At 33.3% G+C, this 18,107-nt stretch overlaps 1 protein-coding gene across 2 annotated transcripts; it reads left to right on the forward strand.

Moving 5' to 3' along the window:
* Positions 1 to 1,525: 1,525 nt before the first annotated feature.
* LOC113689775 (uncharacterized) lies at positions 1,526 to 16,659 on the forward strand. 2 transcript variants are annotated; one of them, XM_072050412.1, is made up of 5 exons: positions 1,526 to 2,470; positions 8,717 to 9,079; positions 14,016 to 15,273; positions 15,409 to 16,025; positions 16,114 to 16,659. In XM_072050412.1, exons 1-5 carry the CDS (start codon positions 1,561 to 1,563, stop codon positions 16,461 to 16,463), a joined length of 3,498 nt encoding a protein of 1,165 aa, XP_071906513.1. In that variant the 5' UTR covers positions 1,526 to 1,560; the 3' UTR covers positions 16,464 to 16,659. The 2 variants fall into 2 exon arrangements, with proteins under 2 accessions (XP_071906513.1, XP_027063351.1); XM_027207550.2 differs by having other exon boundaries at positions 14,016 to 16,025.
* The last annotated feature ends 1,448 nt before the right edge of the window (positions 16,660 to 18,107 follow it).

Below are 18,107 nucleotides of genomic sequence, written 5' to 3' on the forward strand. Positions count from 1 at the left end.
AAAATTTTGATTTTGTCAATGCTGTCCTCCTTTTATTGTCAAGGAACGTGGGCAAGAAAGTACTTGTATGTGAAATGTGTTCATCAAATTCAAGTATTTCAGTCATTTGAGTTGGATATTTGCTATTGAACACCTGATATCGTGTTCTATTAGATTCTATTATCCACTTGAGAATTTGTCCTTTTTGTGAATTTCAAGTTCATTTATGCACATCTCTTCCCAAATTTGTGCTTTAGCCCTGGAATTTAATGTATCAAATTGCAAGATTGACCAATATAACTTTTAATGTATTCAGAAGCAGTGCTCACTTATAACGTTATTTCACTTAAAAATTAGTGTACCCTGGTTCCAGAATAACTCGAGCTTTCAAGCCATATTTACATGTCATCAAGTTTAATCTGCTACTTTTTAGGGCTAAGATGTATGGTACACCTTTATGAATTTTTTATGTACATAACACCAGGTTAAAGATAATTGAGTGTTGCCCTTATGTAAGTTCTGATCCACCAAAATAAGTAACAACCACGATGACAGTAAATAAGCTTATTAGCCCGTTTCACATAGCCAAAATTCAGCATAAAAATCGTACAATCACATCCTTGTTTCTACATTACACATGCTTTTTCTTGTCTAAATATAAAGCGATTTATATTGAAATTTCTTCAGCACAGTACTCCAAGATGATAATTTCTTTAATATAAAATTAAGGGGGAAACATGCATTTTACCCTTTTACTAGAACGTAAAATTTCATCCAAGTTCAATTCGAGTTTGTGTATGTTCTCTTTTACTAGTACATGCATTTAAAAGAATGTATATACATCAAACAATATGCATTTAAAATAATGTATATACATCAAACCATGTATAAAATATAGGGTAAATTACTCGTAAACTCGTCCACTTTGGTGATACCACATGACCTGCATGAGATTTTAGAATATTCATATAACTACCCCGAAATTTAATGTAAAGTGAAACTTTGACAAAAAAAAAAAGTCTCTATAATGCTGTTAGTTAAAATATCAGTACTGCCTTTACTTAGAACTAAATTGAACGAGAGTTAGTACTTTGCATAAAATCATAGGAAAATATATAGTGATAGATGTAAAATGACAGGAGTATTAAATGGATATTTATACAAAACTATTAGTTGTTTAAGTGGATATTATAATTTCATCACATGAACTTTTGAAGAGCGTCTTGGTCAATCTACGTAATTGAAAATACTTTCCACCTATTTTTCACTTTATATTGAGCCACAAGCAATTATGTGAATATTTTTGAAACCTTAGAGGAGTTATCTGATATGATGCAAACAGGCAGGGGATTATTATAAATAATTTACCCCGAAATATACACTTATCCCTTCTAAATTCCTTGTGGAAAACCCAACGAAGGGGGAAAAAAAGAAAAGAAAAGAAAAAGAAACACTTGGGTAGAACCGGCGTCTAGCTACAATAAATACCAAAAACCAATGTGAGCTCTCAGGTTCCTTTATATGTACACATGTGCTAGGATTTGCATCAAAGTACATTTTAGTTTTTATTTCCTACTCAAAATGGTGAAAATTCATGTCCTCATTGCTTGTTTATTGATGGCAAATTATTTTATGCTTCACCAAGCAATTATACCACCCCAAAATCTCACCACAGATCTATCTGCTCTTCTTGAATTTAAAAGCCATATTTCTTTAGATCCTTTTGGCTTCTTGGACAATTGGTCTTCCACAACCTTTGTCTGCAACTGGACTGGGATTTCTTGTGCTTTCAAGAGCCAAAGGGTTACAGCTCTGAATCTTTCTAATTGGAGCCTTAGAGGGATAATTCCTCCTCATTTAGGAAATCTCACATTCTTGACTTCACTGGATTTCAGCCATAACAATTTCAGTGGCTTCATCCCTCTTCAGTTAGCTAATCTGATAAGTTTGAAACAGATGAATGTTGGATACAACAACTTGTCTGGGGAAATCCCTTCATGGTTTGGAAACTTGCAAGAAATTCGATTTCTTCTTCTCAACAACAACGCCTTCTCAGGTGCGATCCCGCTTTCGTTAGGGAATATCTCAAATCTGGAGAAACTGAATCTGGGGTACAATTTATTGGAAGGAAATATTCCAAAAGGGATTGGAAATCTTTCCAACTTGAGGACATTAACTTTTAGAGGTAACCAGCTTACCGGGTCCATACCATCTGGCATCTTCAATATATCCTTGGAAGAAATCGACTTTGCAGAGAATAGCTTATCTGGTACTCTCCCAATAGATATCTGCAATCATCAGTTGAAACAGATCAAAGGACTGAACCTTTCAGTCAATCAGTTTCAAGGTGAAATTCCATCGGAGTTATATAATTGCAGAGACCTTGAGCATGTGTCACTGTCCTACAATCAGTTCAATGGCCGGATTCCAAGAACACTTGGATACTTGGTCAAGCTTAAGGATTTATCTCTTGGGGGAAACATTTTTACAGGTGTGAACTCCATTTCCACTTCAAACTTATGTTCATATTTAGGTGTTATGAGAAAATTTGCTAATTCCGTATTTGTCCATTTGCAATCTTATTTACATTTTTACAGTTTTCTAGCCATACCAAAATTGCATTGTAACTTATGCTACGTGAAGATATTATGTGATGCTTTATTATCAATATTTTCTCCAAGGTAAAATACGGAAAAATCTCCTGTGGTTAAACTAAACTACAAAAAGCTCCTTTCAATTTCAAATCATATATATTTTCGCCTCTCGTGATTTGAACTAATTTGAAATAGCAACGAAAATCGTCAAAACTAACGGAGGCTGAAGAATTGATACAATTACACTAATATATATATATATATATATATATATATATATATATATATATATATATATATATGTATATGTATATGTATAAAAGACCTTCTAACAACTATTCTAATTAAGCAAACCTAGGAAAAAATTCCCTATAGTTAAGTCAACTTACGGAAAAGCCCTCTATGTTTACCTATCACTGCAATCACCATTCTCCATATTCTACTGCCACTCTCCCCTACATCACAATCCCTACCCCCCCATCATTGTCTTCCTCCTCTCTCTTCCCCCCGGTCTTCCTCCTCCTTCCCCTCCACTGCACCCCCACTTCCCTTCCATTGTGACCCGTTTTCTACATCTCCTCACCTCCTTCTTGTAACCAAAGGGGGGTGGTGATAGAGGGAAGGATGGTGGTGGAAAGTGTAGAAGTGGTGGTGGCAAGAGGTGGGAGTGGTGGTGGAGGAAGAGATGAGAGTGGTATTTTATTTTGTGTCTAGAAATAAGTTGACTTTATTTAGGAACTTTTATTTATTTATTTATTTTGTGTATAAATAAGGTAAATTATACTTGAAAATTTTCATTTATTTATTTTGTGTATAGAAATAAGGTGAGTGTATTTAGAAGTTTTGGATTGTTTTTTAGAATTTTATGAGCTCTAAGGGGTTTATTATGTAGATTGGCTAAAATTTTGATTTAAAAATTATTTTCCAAGTCAAGCACCCTCAAACTCATTAATTTAAATGATTTTTTATCAATTTTTCACATTAGTTCAAACCATGAGATATCGGATTATATTATTTGAAACTATAAGGATCTTTTGCTATAAACTTGTTTAACTACAAGAAGCTTTTCTATATTATAAATTTAAGAGTATAATAGGTATATCAACTAAAAATTTATTTGTTTTCAATGCAAATACAAGTAAAAAAAAAAACGTGCGTATTTCAAACCCATTAAATCAGACTATTTTCGTCACTTTTTAAATTAATTTAAATCACAAGATAATGGAGTGTATGTTTTGAAATTATAAAGGATTTTTCTATATTTTATCCTTTCCTTCGTGAAAAAGGAAGATTAGTCTTTCTTTCTAATTGGCATGTTTACGGGGTTCGGTATTGGTGGGAAGTAAATGATAGGCCCTATATATTTTTTTCATATATATTTTCCAATGTAGTGGCTTCTTCGGTAGCCACTCAACTACTCAAGTCAAGAAAATGGACAAGTAAAATCATCCCCACCAACCAACAGAAGATAAGACATGGCCCACTAATCAAGAGGTACACTTGTTTTGCATTGCTACAACAATTGCCCTTATTTGTTTGCTCGACGGGTACTAAAATGACAATGGCTGTAAATTTGTTTCCAATGTTTTTTTTTTGTTTTGGCAAATTACCATATTTTTTAGTAGGTTTGCCATATTGCTGGAAATTAATCCAACCACAGAATTAATATAAACTTTGTATCATCCTAGCTACGTTAAAGCCATCAATTACAAATAGTGTTTTTAAACTCGAACTAGTTGATCGGTTCGATCAGTTGAATTGCAAAACAATTAGGTTTTCGGTTAAATTATTACAAAAACTTGGTCTAAAACCTGATCAGATTAAAAATTGGTACAATCAGAAAAAAAAGACTGGGTTTGTTATGTGTGACAAAAGAAAAGAAGTAATCAAAACATTAAAAATAAGGTTACGAAGAGAATAGAGCATGAGTACTGTTTTAGCGAGGAACTAAGCTCCGAAGTCCACAAAATGAAGTATCAGACTATCATTCAATGTTCGAGTATGTGAAAAGAAGAAAAATAAAAGGGTAAATTGCTAATAACCCCCCATGTTTATTATAATAACCCCCCATATTTATAAAAAATAGTAATATCCTCCATGTGATTTTATTTAGGGCAAATTCCACTTTACCCCCGTGTGGTTTGGTGCTTTTTTACATAATCCCCTATGGTTTCAAAAAATATATATAACCCTCTCATAATTTGGATTAAAGTGTCAAAGTGACGGAAATGATCATTTATAACAGAGTCACCTAAAATGTCAAAAATACCCTTATATAAAGTTGAAAATTATTTATTAACCAAGGGGGGTTATGTGTATATTTTGAAAACCGTAAGGGGATTATATGATAAATTATTAAATCATAAGGAGATTATATGGTAAAACACAAAAATCATACGGGGTTGGTGTGTCATGTATTTATAAGGATAATTTCAACATTTGCAAAAGTTTCGTTACGAATGATTATTTCCGTCACTTTGACACTTTAATCCAAACCATGAGAGGGTTATGTATAACTTTTAAAATCATAGGGGGGTATGTAGAAAAATACTAAACCACATGAGAGTAAAATGCAATTTACCCTTTTATTTATTATCACATAATCCTCTAACGTTTCAAAATATTCATTTCACTCCCCTGTTGTTTCATGTAAAATAGAAATTTAACAGAAAATGGTCTATGTAATGTCATTAGTTGAAATATTAGTAGTACCCTTACTTATATACTAAATCAAATAACGACTTAACCACCTTGTGTAAAACCATAGGGGAATTACGTGCATAGATATAAAAATCACAGGGAAATAAAGTGGATATTTATGCAAACTATAGGGGATTAAGTGGATATTATAATTTGATCATATGCACTTTTAGAGCATTCCGTCCATTTTCCACATTACATAAAACTACAGGGGAGTTATGTGGCTATTTTGAAACCTTAGGGAGTCATCTGGCATTATACAAAATGACGGAAGCGTAGAAATTTATAATATTATGTGTTTGAGCAACTATAAAGGCTCCCACGAACTTTTCCTAATATGAAATTAACTGCCTTTGTTTTAAATTTTTTCCAATATGTCTTTGTATCGAGTTCTAGAGTCATCAATTGACACTGGAAAGTTGAAAATTAAAGGGCAAATTCCACTTTACCACCTGTGATTTAGCATTTTTTTTACATAACCTCCCTATGATTTCAAAAGCTATACATAAGTCTCTTATAGTTTGGATTAAAGAGTCAAAGTAACGGGAATGATCATTCATAACGGCGTCACCTAAAATGTCAAAATTACCCTTATGTAAAGTTGAAATTTATGTATTAACCAATGGGGATTATGTGTATATTTTGAAAATCATAAGGGGGTTATATGGTAAAATATTAAACCATAAGGGGGTTATACGGTAAAATATAAAAATCATACGGGATTAATGTGTCATGTATTTATAAGGATAATTTTGACATTTTTAGAAATTCCATTACGAGTGACTATTTCCGTTATTTTGACACTTTAATCCAAACCATGAGGAGGTCATGTATAGCTTTTGCAACCATAGGAAGGTTATGTAAAAAAGGGGTAAACCACAGGGGGGTAAAATGTAATTTATCCAAAATTAAATATCTAATTTTAATACAATTTTAAGAGTTTGAAAGGTAGGAACCGGTGGGGAATTAAAAAGAGAAACAAAAGGCATATTTAATAATTATATATATAGTATTTTTGCATACGTTATGATCACGTTATTCGGTTCTTAGTATCGGTTGGAATGATCCAACCATTGACCCCCAATCTCTTTGCTGTGACACTTGAGAGAGTAGAAAAAAAATACTCTTCCATTTACCAATCCACCAATATTTTTTTGCACTAATTTGCCACTGTACATGTTATTTTCTTTTCTTTTTTTTTCTTTAACTTTTTCTTCATTTTCCAATTCACATGCTTGTACTTAGCGAATGAAACTTCAAACAGTAATACCTGTATATTCTCATTACACCTTAATGGGAACATTAAGAGATCGGATATTTGAAATCTTCTCAAAATTATTTGTTAATATACATGTAAGTCAAACTGAAGAGGCAAATAATAACAGAATCATTGTAAAATAATAGCACAATCTAGTCAATTTGGTTAAATTTTTCGCATGAACATGACTAAGATTGGCCATGAAGCAAATTATGAAGGGCATTTATCACCAGTAAAGTATAAATCCATATATTTTATAGATTAACGAGATCCTAGCCTGTTTTCCAAATTTCAAGATAGCCATTTATTTGTTAGGAAATTGGTTTAATTTCTTTTAGTTAAGATTCCTATTTGGTGTGGGAAGTAACTAGTTTCCTAATTGGATTTAGTTACTTGAAGTAGTAGTCAAGTAAAGCCCTATTTAGCTAAAATTAGATGCTATTTTCTACTCTATATGAGTTTAGAAAATAGTATTGGTCTCCAATTGTTATTTGATTTTTTTGGCAGTAATGTTCTCTATAAATAGGTAGATTGGCATACTACAGAGACACACAAGGAGACACAATGGGCATCATGTAGCCTTATACATGGGGTGTGAGAGAGGGTTCTTGAGAGATGAGAGATGGTATACAAGGGTTGGGTTTGGGTTTAAATTGTATTCTTGTATAGGGTTTTCCTCTCATAATAAAGAACAGGTTTCTCTCCGTGGACGTAGACTCAATGGTGGAGTCGAACCACGTTAAATATTGTGTGTCGTTTATCTTTTATGCTTATGGCTTATTTGCTATTAAATTGTTGTGCATTTGATATCTCAATAGTTGTTTATTCCGCGTTTGGATCTTAACAAGTGGTATCAGAGCTTGGTTGCGAGACTGGGTTGCTCAAGATTCGTAGTTGGATCCTAGTTAACTATTGAGATCAAGTGGATTGGTAGCTGTTACTAATTGAACAATTTAATGAGTGGTATCCTTGTTTCAATGGCTTGGCAAAAAGCATTGATGGTGAAGGATGAAAAATCAAAAAGTATGGAGATACTTGACGGTGAATCTAGGCAGGTGATTCAAGAGTCAAAGAAAAAAGTGGAGCCCAATATTGATTTTGGACGTGAATCGGAGGAGACTTTTTCATACCTCCAACGGTTGATACTTCATCTCGGTGGATTTTAGGTTTTTTGGTTATGTTCTTTGGGTGGTGTGGCATATGTCCCAAAGAAATAAAGAAATCTAATTTCCATGTGCCAGAAGACTCTGACAGTTACGAGTTTTTCGTTTTAGGTGGAGTCTTGAAAACCACACATGGCGAGACAGTCCTGAGAAGAAATATGGTGATTTTACCACTTGGTTGCCTCAATGGTTAGGGTTAGAACTCACAGAAGGGGATCCCAGATTGTAAATAGTGGTGAGAAGAAATCCTGCAAAAGGAGATGGTGAATTGAGGCACCTTCTCACGAGTCAACTGGAGGTTGGATTCAGAGTAACTACACATGTTCGTTTGCCGATTGAATCAATTTGGTATAAGGATTGTATTGATTCGGATGTGTAGTTTGGTACCATATTATTTGGTAGTTGAAAGAAATGGTTGTTAAAAGAAATTTTTGCCAAGGTGGAGATTTGTTAGGAAATTGGGTTAATTTCTTTTAGCCAAGATTCCTATTTGGTGTGGGAAGTAACTAGTTTCCTAATTGGATTTAGTTACTTGGAGTAGTAGTCAAGTAAAGCCCTATTTAGCTAGAATTAAATGTAATTTTCTACTCTATATGAGTTTAGGAAATAGTATTGGTTTCCAATTGTTATTTGATTTTTTTGACAGTAATGTTCTCTATAAATAGGTAGATTGACGTACTACAGAGACACACAAGGAGCATCATGTAGCCTTATACATGGAGTGTAAGAGAGGGTTCTTGAGAGATGAGAGATGGTAGGGTTGGGTTTCGGTGCAAGTTGTATTCTTGAATAAGGTTTTTCTTTCATAATAAAGAACAGGTTTCTCTCCGTGAACGTAGATTCAATGGTGGAGTCGAACCACGTTAAATATTGTGTATCATTTATCTTTCATGCTTATGGTTGTTTCTCATTAAATTATTGTACACTTGATATCTCAATAGTTGTTTATTCCGCATTTGGATCCTAACATTATTTCCTTTGGTTGATAGACTGAATGAATGAATTTTTCATATTTCATGCAGGCGGAATTCCAATGGAAATTGGAAATCTTAGCAGCATGCAGATACTAAACCTGCAGAGTAGCTTTCTGACAGGGACAATTCCATGGCCTATCTTCAATATATCCTCTTTGAGAGTAATGGATTTGTCTAACAACAGCCTCACAGGAAGCTTACCGCTAGACAAGTTTTACAACCTTCCAGCACTCAAAGAGCTACATCTTTCAACCAATCAGCTGATTGGCTCGATTCCCTCGTTCATATGGGAATGCAAGACCCTTGAAACTCTAGATTTATCAAAAAACAACTTCACGGGTGGCATTGCAAACAGGGTTGGGAACCTAACATCGGTCCAAAACCTTCTTCTAGATTATAACATGCTGACAGGTATGTACTTTACCTCCATATGTTTAATGTGCCTACATTGTTGTTCGGAAGAGTTTCGTCTGGATACATACATGCGACAAATTCCATTTTATAGTTATACCCCTGATTTATTACCATTCTCATTTTGGTCACATTGCACCATAACTTTCATATTCCTCTCAATTTGACCTTTCCTTTCACTGGGTTAAGAAAATCAATGGATTTTCATGAGCGCCGTCACACAGTTAGTCAACGGGTCAAATTTTACTTAGCACAAGTGTATTACCCATTGGCACTCAAATTTTTCATCCTATTTATTTTACATGTTCACTCATAACTTTTGTTTATTCAATTCTAAGTTATTATCATGACTATATTTAGATACATACATACATATACATATACGTGCACTCACATTTGAAAACACATGAGAAAATAAAAATACTGAAAATAAACATATGAAAAAATTTCTTTATATGATGATGAGGTGTGCCATATATTGGATAAATGTTTTTGTATGCCTATGCAAATAGAGAAAAAAGTTTGCAACAATAGATTAAACCAAAGCTAGAAAGCTTGATATCTCCAAATATTAGAGTTTATGGATTCAAAATGCAACTCCCAATTAGGGGTGCAAAACATGATTTAACCAGTGTTTTGAATCTTGGACTAGGCAGTGATTAGGTTGAGGTTGGGGGTTATAGGTCAATGGATTCAATCGGATCGGATTGGTATTAAGAATCAGATGACATTAGTATTATGTTATAAATATATTAATTAAAAAATTTATTATATTACATGCTAGAGTACATAAAAGTATATTGTTAACAAGAATAAAAATATTCATTTAATTTCTCAAGTTTTATTTCCAAACATTTTATAATTCAATACCCTTTAAACCTAACTCAAATATTATGTTTGGAAGCTTTAAATACGAATTGACCAGCTTAGTACTAAATTTCTATGACCTCTTTGCAAAAAATAAAGATATTAAAGCTAAAAATGAAAATTTAGAAAAGCTCATAGGCATAATTATAGTTAGCTAAATATTTAGGGGTCAATTTTAAATAATGAAAAAGCTATAAATGATCGTTGAATATTTATTTACTAGTTTGAAGAGGTTCCTGACTTTCTGTGTAGCTCGTTTCCCTTTCCTTCTTCGCCTTTCTTCCTCTTCTCCGCCCTTCTTCTTATGTTTTGTTTTCCTCTTTTTTTTTTCTTTTTTAAAAAAACTTTTAAACCTTTGCCTTGTTTACATCCTTTGCCAAAACAAAACATCATATCATCTTTTGTTTACATTCTTTTCCTCTTCTTTGGCTTTTAAGTTTCACTTACAAAGCTTAAATAAATTAGATTTCTATTCTTTCCTAATTCTTTCCCTTTCTTGCTTATTTCCTTTTGATTAACTTGCTTATTAACAGATGTGTGGTATGCATGCACAAAATAGTTGTTAATTCTGTTAACACCTTTAACTCAAATGAGACGAATATGAAAGTTTAGGGTTTAATATATCCAAAATAATTCAAAGTGCAAGCATGCTATTTAAGGATAAATTAAACAACTAGAGGAAGATCCAGACCACAAACTGTTTGGTCAAATACGTAATGAAATTACTACCGCTGAAATCCTAATCTGTCTTGTAAAGCTGAGAGGATAAAAATTAAAACAATGTTGTCCATCAATGTTTTGAAAACCGGACCGGATCGGCCGGTTCGACCGGTTGAACTGCGAACCGGCCATGGCACAGGTCCAGTTCAATACCATAGTTGACTTTGCCAGAAAACCGGTCAAGAATCGGTCGAACCGTAAAAACCGCGGTTGAACCGCTATTGAACCGGTTTTCAACTTTTTTTTTTTTTTTTTTTTGCAAAATGCAGCTATCAAGATTTGAACTCAAGACCTTTGTAATAGAAGACCAATGTATTAACCATTGCACCATCACATCTTATTAGTTTTTTTTAATAACTTATTTATATAAATCAAACACTCATATTTCTTTTTTTCATTTTTCTTACAAAATATCATCCTCTCATGGCTCTTTCTTTTTAATTTTCAACTATCTCTCTCTATCATCTTTTTTTTTTTTTGTCGCTCCCTTTTTAATCAAACCTCTTTATTTTTAATTTATTGATGTTTTCTTCCATCTTTTAATTTTGTTTTTGTCCATTAAATTGAAAAAAGTTAAAAAAGAATTATTTTTTAACCCAAATTATTTAATGCTACAACCACTCACTTTTATCTCATTTTTTGTTTCTTATCAAGTTTACATTTCTATTTTCGATTTTCTTGACTTCCTTCGAACTCCAAACTTCCTTTTTTAAATTGCAATCTCTAAAATGTAAATTAAAATTTAAGTTCACAATATCTAAATTCTCATAGACGTGAATTTTGTATAATTTCAAAATATTGTGATATTTTTGGGTTGGATTTAGATATAATTGAAATTGAGATGAAATTTATTTGTTTTAACTTATAATTTAAAAAATCCAAGTTATTAAAAAATAGTAAACCTTTCATCATATAAAGTATTAAATTAATCCATTACATGTCTTATTTTGTACATATATATATTTATATAAATAATTTTTTAAAAAATTCATTGAACCGAGGTTGAACCGGTCCGACCGGTTGAACCTCGACCCTTTCACTTCACCGGTTCAATTAACGGTCCGGTTTTTAAAACATTGGTGTCCATTTACGTCGAAAACCGTATAGAAGCATTTTGCAAAGGGTCAATGCCCAACTTTGTCCCTTATACTTTCAAAAATATTTATTTTGTACCCTACAATAAATGTGTTTCAAAATCATATCTGGCATTATGAAAATATACACTTTCGTCCAAAACTAAATTTCAATGTACTTTCCAGCTAAGAGTTGCACACTCCAATGACTTGCATATCATATTTAGGTTGTTAAATAGGAAGGTAAAATTCTTTCCCTCTAGAACATATGGGGAAAATGACCAATTTTATCTCTCTAATTTGGGAAAAAAAATTCATTCCCTACATTCAAAGGATGCAAAATCATCCTCCACATTTTGAAATAGTATAAATTTCATCCCATAATCCCAATTCCCATCAACTCTCTGACCAGGAATAGCACACCTAGACATGCCAATGGGTAAGGTGTGAGTTGGACTTTTTTTATTCCGATCTAGATCCACTAAATTTAGTTAGATCTAAATCAAGGACCAAACGCTTATGGATTTGGAAAAATAAACCTAGATCTAGACTCTCATGGACTTGGGTATCCAATGAATATATGTGAGTATTTTTTTGAACATATAGTGAAGAACTAAAGTGAAAATTTTTAAAAAATATATCAAGTTCAAAAATAACATAAGTATCATAAAAAACATAAATACCATACATTTTTGTTTTTAAATAATAAAATTAACATTCAAGAAATTGAATGTGATGTTATGAACTCAAAGGAAGAATTATTGTCAATCTTTTATTTATTTTCAAAGTTTCATGTGCATTTACACATCTAATCTTTCATTTGTTTGCCTTTATTTTTTCTCTTTCCTTGAAAAGGTTGTACCAATTGTAATAACAACTATTATTAGTTTGAAAAAGAAAACAACCATAACATATATAAATATTTAGCCTTATTAATATATACATGGGTTTGAGTAGGGTTTGGTTTGGATATGAATTTGGGAATAAATCATAATGAATTAGACTCTACCCAGACTTGTGACTCTCACACAGAGTCTGGATCTTAGTAGGGTTTAGGTTTGAGAAATTAAGTTCAAACCTTATCCAAGTATATTGGGTTTGAATTGGATTTGGATAAGATTATATCCATTGACATGGTTAAGCACACCCTAGCACATGTGTATACATGCAGGGGCTATTTGTCAACCAAATGACTGGAACAGAAGTAAATAACAAATTAAACTTCATTTTTTCATTGATAAATGCATCCTTTTAAATGTGAGCACGAAAAATATAGTTTAAAAATTGTGAGGTATGAAATTGGTCATTTTTTCATTTGATGTAAGGTAGAAACAATTTTATCTTTCCATTTAGGCTCTGAAGTCCTATGCATGCATCCGACTCAATTTTAAAGTTAATCTAAATTGGTTTTGAGATGACACTAGTACCTCTTCATAATGTAGTCGATAATGTTATATTTGGTCCCAAGAAATTGATCAACAAGAACAATAGAGTTCTTGGCAACCCAATAAAAATAATAACAAATCAAATAGAGAAACCCAGAAGGCCCAAAAGGGGTAAAGGGATAGCAGATTTATTGTAATAGAAATAGAGTACAAAACCTAAGAAATAATTCCAAGGCCCAAAAAGCATCTAAAACTGAAAATACAAAAGACTCTAAATATTTAACAGCCCAAAGACCCATAACTTGCTCTTTTGGTTTGATGCCTAACCAAAATCTATCTTAGACTGGGATGTGAGCCAGCTAAAACTCTCTTGAACTGGTGCATACGGCACTTGAGCTGTTGCCTTTAGCACAATTAAATTCAATCAAACCCACTATATTTATAAGTACCAAGAGGAGAGATTTCTTTATAAAACTCCCGATATGGGATAAAATGACAAATTCAAAAGATGATCTTGATTTGTTTTAAATGTGATTGATGAAAATAATTTTTTTTTCAACTTTGAAGGAATGAAACTGGACATTTTCCCTTTTGAAAATTTTTGCATTCAGATTATTCTTAGTATCTAAATGTCAACAACAAAAAAAAGACTAATAAAAGGGTCAATTTGTTAGTTCTAGACGTAACTCAAATTAGATTAATTTATCCAATATTTTCATAGCCATTTATATAAACAAGACTGTGAATTTCCATTTACATTTTCCCCCTGATTTCATCCATCCCCATTCTTCTCTACTTTCTTTCATTGTGTAAAACAAAGAAATGAGAGAAGTAGAACTTAATAGGCATCTTAAGAGTTCTACTATTTTAAAGATGCTAAATTTTTTGCAGGTGAATTACCAAGTGAGATTGGTAACCCCAAACTGGAAACGCTTTATCTTGGAAGTAATAACCTAGCAGGCCATGTTCACCCACAGGTATTCAATATGTCATCACTAAGTAGGATGAGCTTGGATGAGAACAACTTCAATGGCTCTCTCCCTTTTAGCATGTGGACTACACTTCCTAATCTTCAAGTGCTTAATCTAGACAACAACAAATTCACGGGAATGATCTCAAGCTCTATATCCAATGCATCTAAGCTCACCTTCCTTTCCTTAAACTTTAACTCTTTTACTGGCCCTTTACCAACTACCCTTGGCAAATTAAGATTCCTCAAAAGACTTTTTGTCGGAGCAAACAATTTCACCAGAGAATCGTCAACCCCAGAACTAAAGTTCATCTCTTCTTTGACAAATTGCAGAGAGTTGGAGAAAATGGAACTATCACTGAATCAATTCAATGGTTTCCTTCCAACTTCAATTGGGAATTTCTCAAAAACTGTTACTGTGTTCAATGCCTTTGGAAGCCATATTAAGGGCACCATTCCAAGTGAAATTGGAAACATAAGCAGCTTGGAATCCATAAACATGGATAGCAACGAATTCACAGGATCCATCCCCTCTACAATTGGAAAACTAGCTCATTTGGATCGTATATATCTAGAACACAATGGGCTTCAAGGTTCCATCCCAGCTGAGCTTTGCCAACTGAAAATGCTTGGTGACTTGTATCTGAATGAAAACATGCTCACTGGTCCAATACCAGATTGCTTAGGGGAACTCAAATCCTTGAGAAGAGTCTTCTTGCACCTCAACAATTTGACATCTACAATCCCATTGAGTTTTTGGAACCTTAACGATCTCTTAAGTCTGAACCTGTCTTCGAACTCTTTAAGTGGTGATATTCCCTCGCAGATTCAGAATCTTAAGGTCATAATAGAATTAGACTTATCATGGAATCAATTATCCGGTGATATTCTAAGTTCTTTCAGCGCTGCTCAATCACTTGTTTTCTTGTCCTTGGCACACAATACTTTTCGAGGTCACATTCCTCAATCCATGGGAAATTTAATAAGCTTGGAGTATTTGGATTTGTCTCACAATGATTTTTCTGGAACAATTCCACAGTCATTGGTGAAGCTTGGAGGCCTCAATTACTTCAATGTGTCTTTCAATAGACTGGAAGGCGAAGTTCCAACCGGTGGGCCATTTGCCAACTTTACTGCTCAATCATTTTTGCAAAATTTTGCGTTATGTGGCTTTGCAAGGTTAGATTTGCCACCTTGCAAAACAAAATCACCTTCCCATTCAGGGTCAAGAAACATTTTGAAGTACATTTTACCACCAATCGTGTTTGCTATCCTAATTGTTGCAATCGTCACATTTTTGTTGGCAATAAAAAGACGAAGCAGGGAAATATCAAGTGAGATATCACCAGGTGAAGGATCATTACTTCAACAGTTTTATTGGCGAAGGGTTTCTTACGAAGAGCTACTAGAAGCGACAGATTCCTTCAGCACGAACTATCTACTTGGAACTGGAAGTTTTGGTTCTGTATATAAAGGGACACTCCTCGATGGATCCGAAGTCGCGATAAAAGTTTTCCATCTGCAATCTAGGGAAGTAACCAAGAACTTTGACGCAGAATGTGAAGTATTGGCCAGCATCCGTCACCGAAACTTGATAAGAATCCACAGTTGCTGTGTTAATCGTGATTTTAGAGCCGTGGTACTGGAGTATATGCCAAATGGGAACCTTGAAAAATGGTTGCATTCTGAAAATTATTTCTTGGACGTGGTACAAAGGTTTAAGATTATTGTTGATGTGGCGTTGGCTTTAGAATACCTTCACTTCAATCACGCACCAGCTGTTGTTCATTGTGATCTGAAGCCTGGCAACATCCTGCTAGATGAAGATATGGTTGCACACGTCTGTGATTTTGGTATCTCCAAAATCTTTGGCAATGGGGAAACTATGGTTCAAACCAAAACTTTAGCCACAGTTGGTTATATGGCACCAGGTAATTCTAATTTCCTTTTTCTAAACTATGATATTCTTGTTAACTATTCTAAATGTTAAGAAACACTTAATGCCAATTATTGTTACAGAATATGGAGAGAAAGGAATAGTGTCTACAAGTGGTGATGTCTACAGTTTTGGCATAATTTTGCTGGAAACATTCACAGGGAAAAAGCCAACTGATGATATCTTTGGTGAAGAATTGAACTTGAAGCAATGGGTTAGCAAATCTGTAGAGGCAAACTCAGTAATAGAAGTTGTTGACAGAAACTTAATTCACGAAGAAGATCAGAACTTCTGTCTGATGGAGCAGTGTTTGTTGTCTGTTCTTCATGTTGGGCTACTCTGTCTAAGCGATTCGCCTCACAAGAGAATCAACATGAGGAACGTTGTGACCAGACTAGAAAATATTGAAGTCCCACTAGTTAAAAAATTATAGAGTTTTATAAAATGAATGGCACAAGGCGTTTCTTTAATGCGAATACTACTAATTTTTTGTATGGTGACGTCTTCTTTAATAGTTAAGAACATAGTTATTAAATTCAATCCAAACATCAATTCGACTAGGCCATGTTGTTGTGAGTTGGTTATAATTAGAGATAATTTCAGAAGCCTTCCTTAAGGTTTCTAGCACTTTCACTGTTTTAACAGTTACACTAACCTCTCTTGTTAGATTTTTGGAAACCTTTGCTTACATCATTAGGGCTAAAATAACTTATTTGTCGAAAGACATTGGGTTTATTACTAACATTTATTTGGAAAAAATTATCCCATGATTTAATTAAAAGAAATAACCACGATTAATTAAGAGGAATAATTATTTTTTTGATGTGTAATTAATAACAATAATTGGAATTACCGTCATTCTCACTAGACTATTTTTTGATGTCTAATTAACAATAATAATTGCAATTGCCTTGACGGGTATTTTACATACGTACAAGCTAAAAAATACCGAATTACATTCGTTCACTGCAAGTATACAGATCAACTAGTAGTTTAGGGTATATATCGGGTCGATCCCACAGGGAAGAGTGAACAATTACCGGTATTACTAAAACTTCTCTATTATTTAGACTATCAATGAATTATAACAATTTTAACCTACTGAAATTATACAAAATAACAAATAAAAGCTCCTTAGGTTGTGGTATCCCTAACTACTCATGCAAGTGCTATATTTGGATCATTGAGTACTACATCTAAGCTAGTTATGGTGTAATTTCCTTATGCATTTGAATCCTACTTTCGTAGTGAATCAATTATACTAATAACCAATCCATACCTATTCTCATGGTTATGAAATTAGCTACAAGTTCATTTCTTCAATGAAATTACATGAAATTAATCACCAAAACCCCATAGGTGCACCTCTACTCTCGTGAGTGTACTCCCCATGTTTAGCACTTATTGAACTAATGTTAAATCTCAATTTTCATTGCAGAAATAACACCTTAGATAATCACAATTAATGGTACCAGATTAATCATGATTTAAAGAGCCAAAGTGCTAAATAACTTGCTCAAATACTAGCAATCAAATAGCCAAATAATAAATACTAACAATCATAGGAAGTTCAACCAAACCCAAGGCATAATCTTTAGAAACAAATAATAAACATAAATTTCAGAACTTGCATAATAACCATAGTTAAGAATCCAATACAAAAGATAAAGAATTGGAGTAGAGATAACCCATGTCACTTGAGCTTCAACTCCTCCTTCTTCATCTCCATCTTCATCCTAATCTAGCTATTATACAAGAATGGATTAACTACACTTACTACACTATCCTACACTAAGGAAATGAAAGAACTACATTTCTGCACTTCAAGTTCTCTCCCGTATGATTTTTTTTAGACCTCCCAAAATGTCTCTGCATATAAACTGATGAAGAGCTCTTCTCCAGTCCAAATTTTCTGCTATAATGATTCTCAAATCTCCATTTTGTAAGAAAGTCAAAAACAATGGTTTTGGACTTGGAATTTTGGCTATACCTCTTACTTTTTGTCTTCTGAAGCATGTGCACCGAATTCTCTTACAACTTATAGCTGGAAAGTAGTCTGAACACAAGAGAATTGACT

Source organism: Coffea arabica, chromosome 5c, assembly GCF_036785885.1.
Source record: "Coffea arabica cultivar ET-39 chromosome 5c, Coffea Arabica ET-39 HiFi, whole genome shotgun sequence".
NCBI lineage: Eukaryota > Viridiplantae > Streptophyta > Magnoliopsida > Gentianales > Rubiaceae > Coffea > Coffea arabica.

Bases quoted from the DNA above. Each gene is read 5' to 3' on its own strand.
- LOC113689775 (XM_027207550.2), top strand. From the start codon at position 1,561: ATGGTGAAAATTCATGTCCTCATTGCTTGTTTATTGATGGCAAATTAT. The intron at 2,471-8,716 runs GTGTGAACTCCA...TATTTCATGCAG, and splicing joins TGGGGGAAACATTTTTACAG to GCGGAATTCCAATGGAAATT. The intron at 9,080-14,015 runs GTATGTACTTTA...AATTTTTTGCAG, and splicing joins AGATTATAACATGCTGACAG to GTGAATTACCAAGTGAGATT.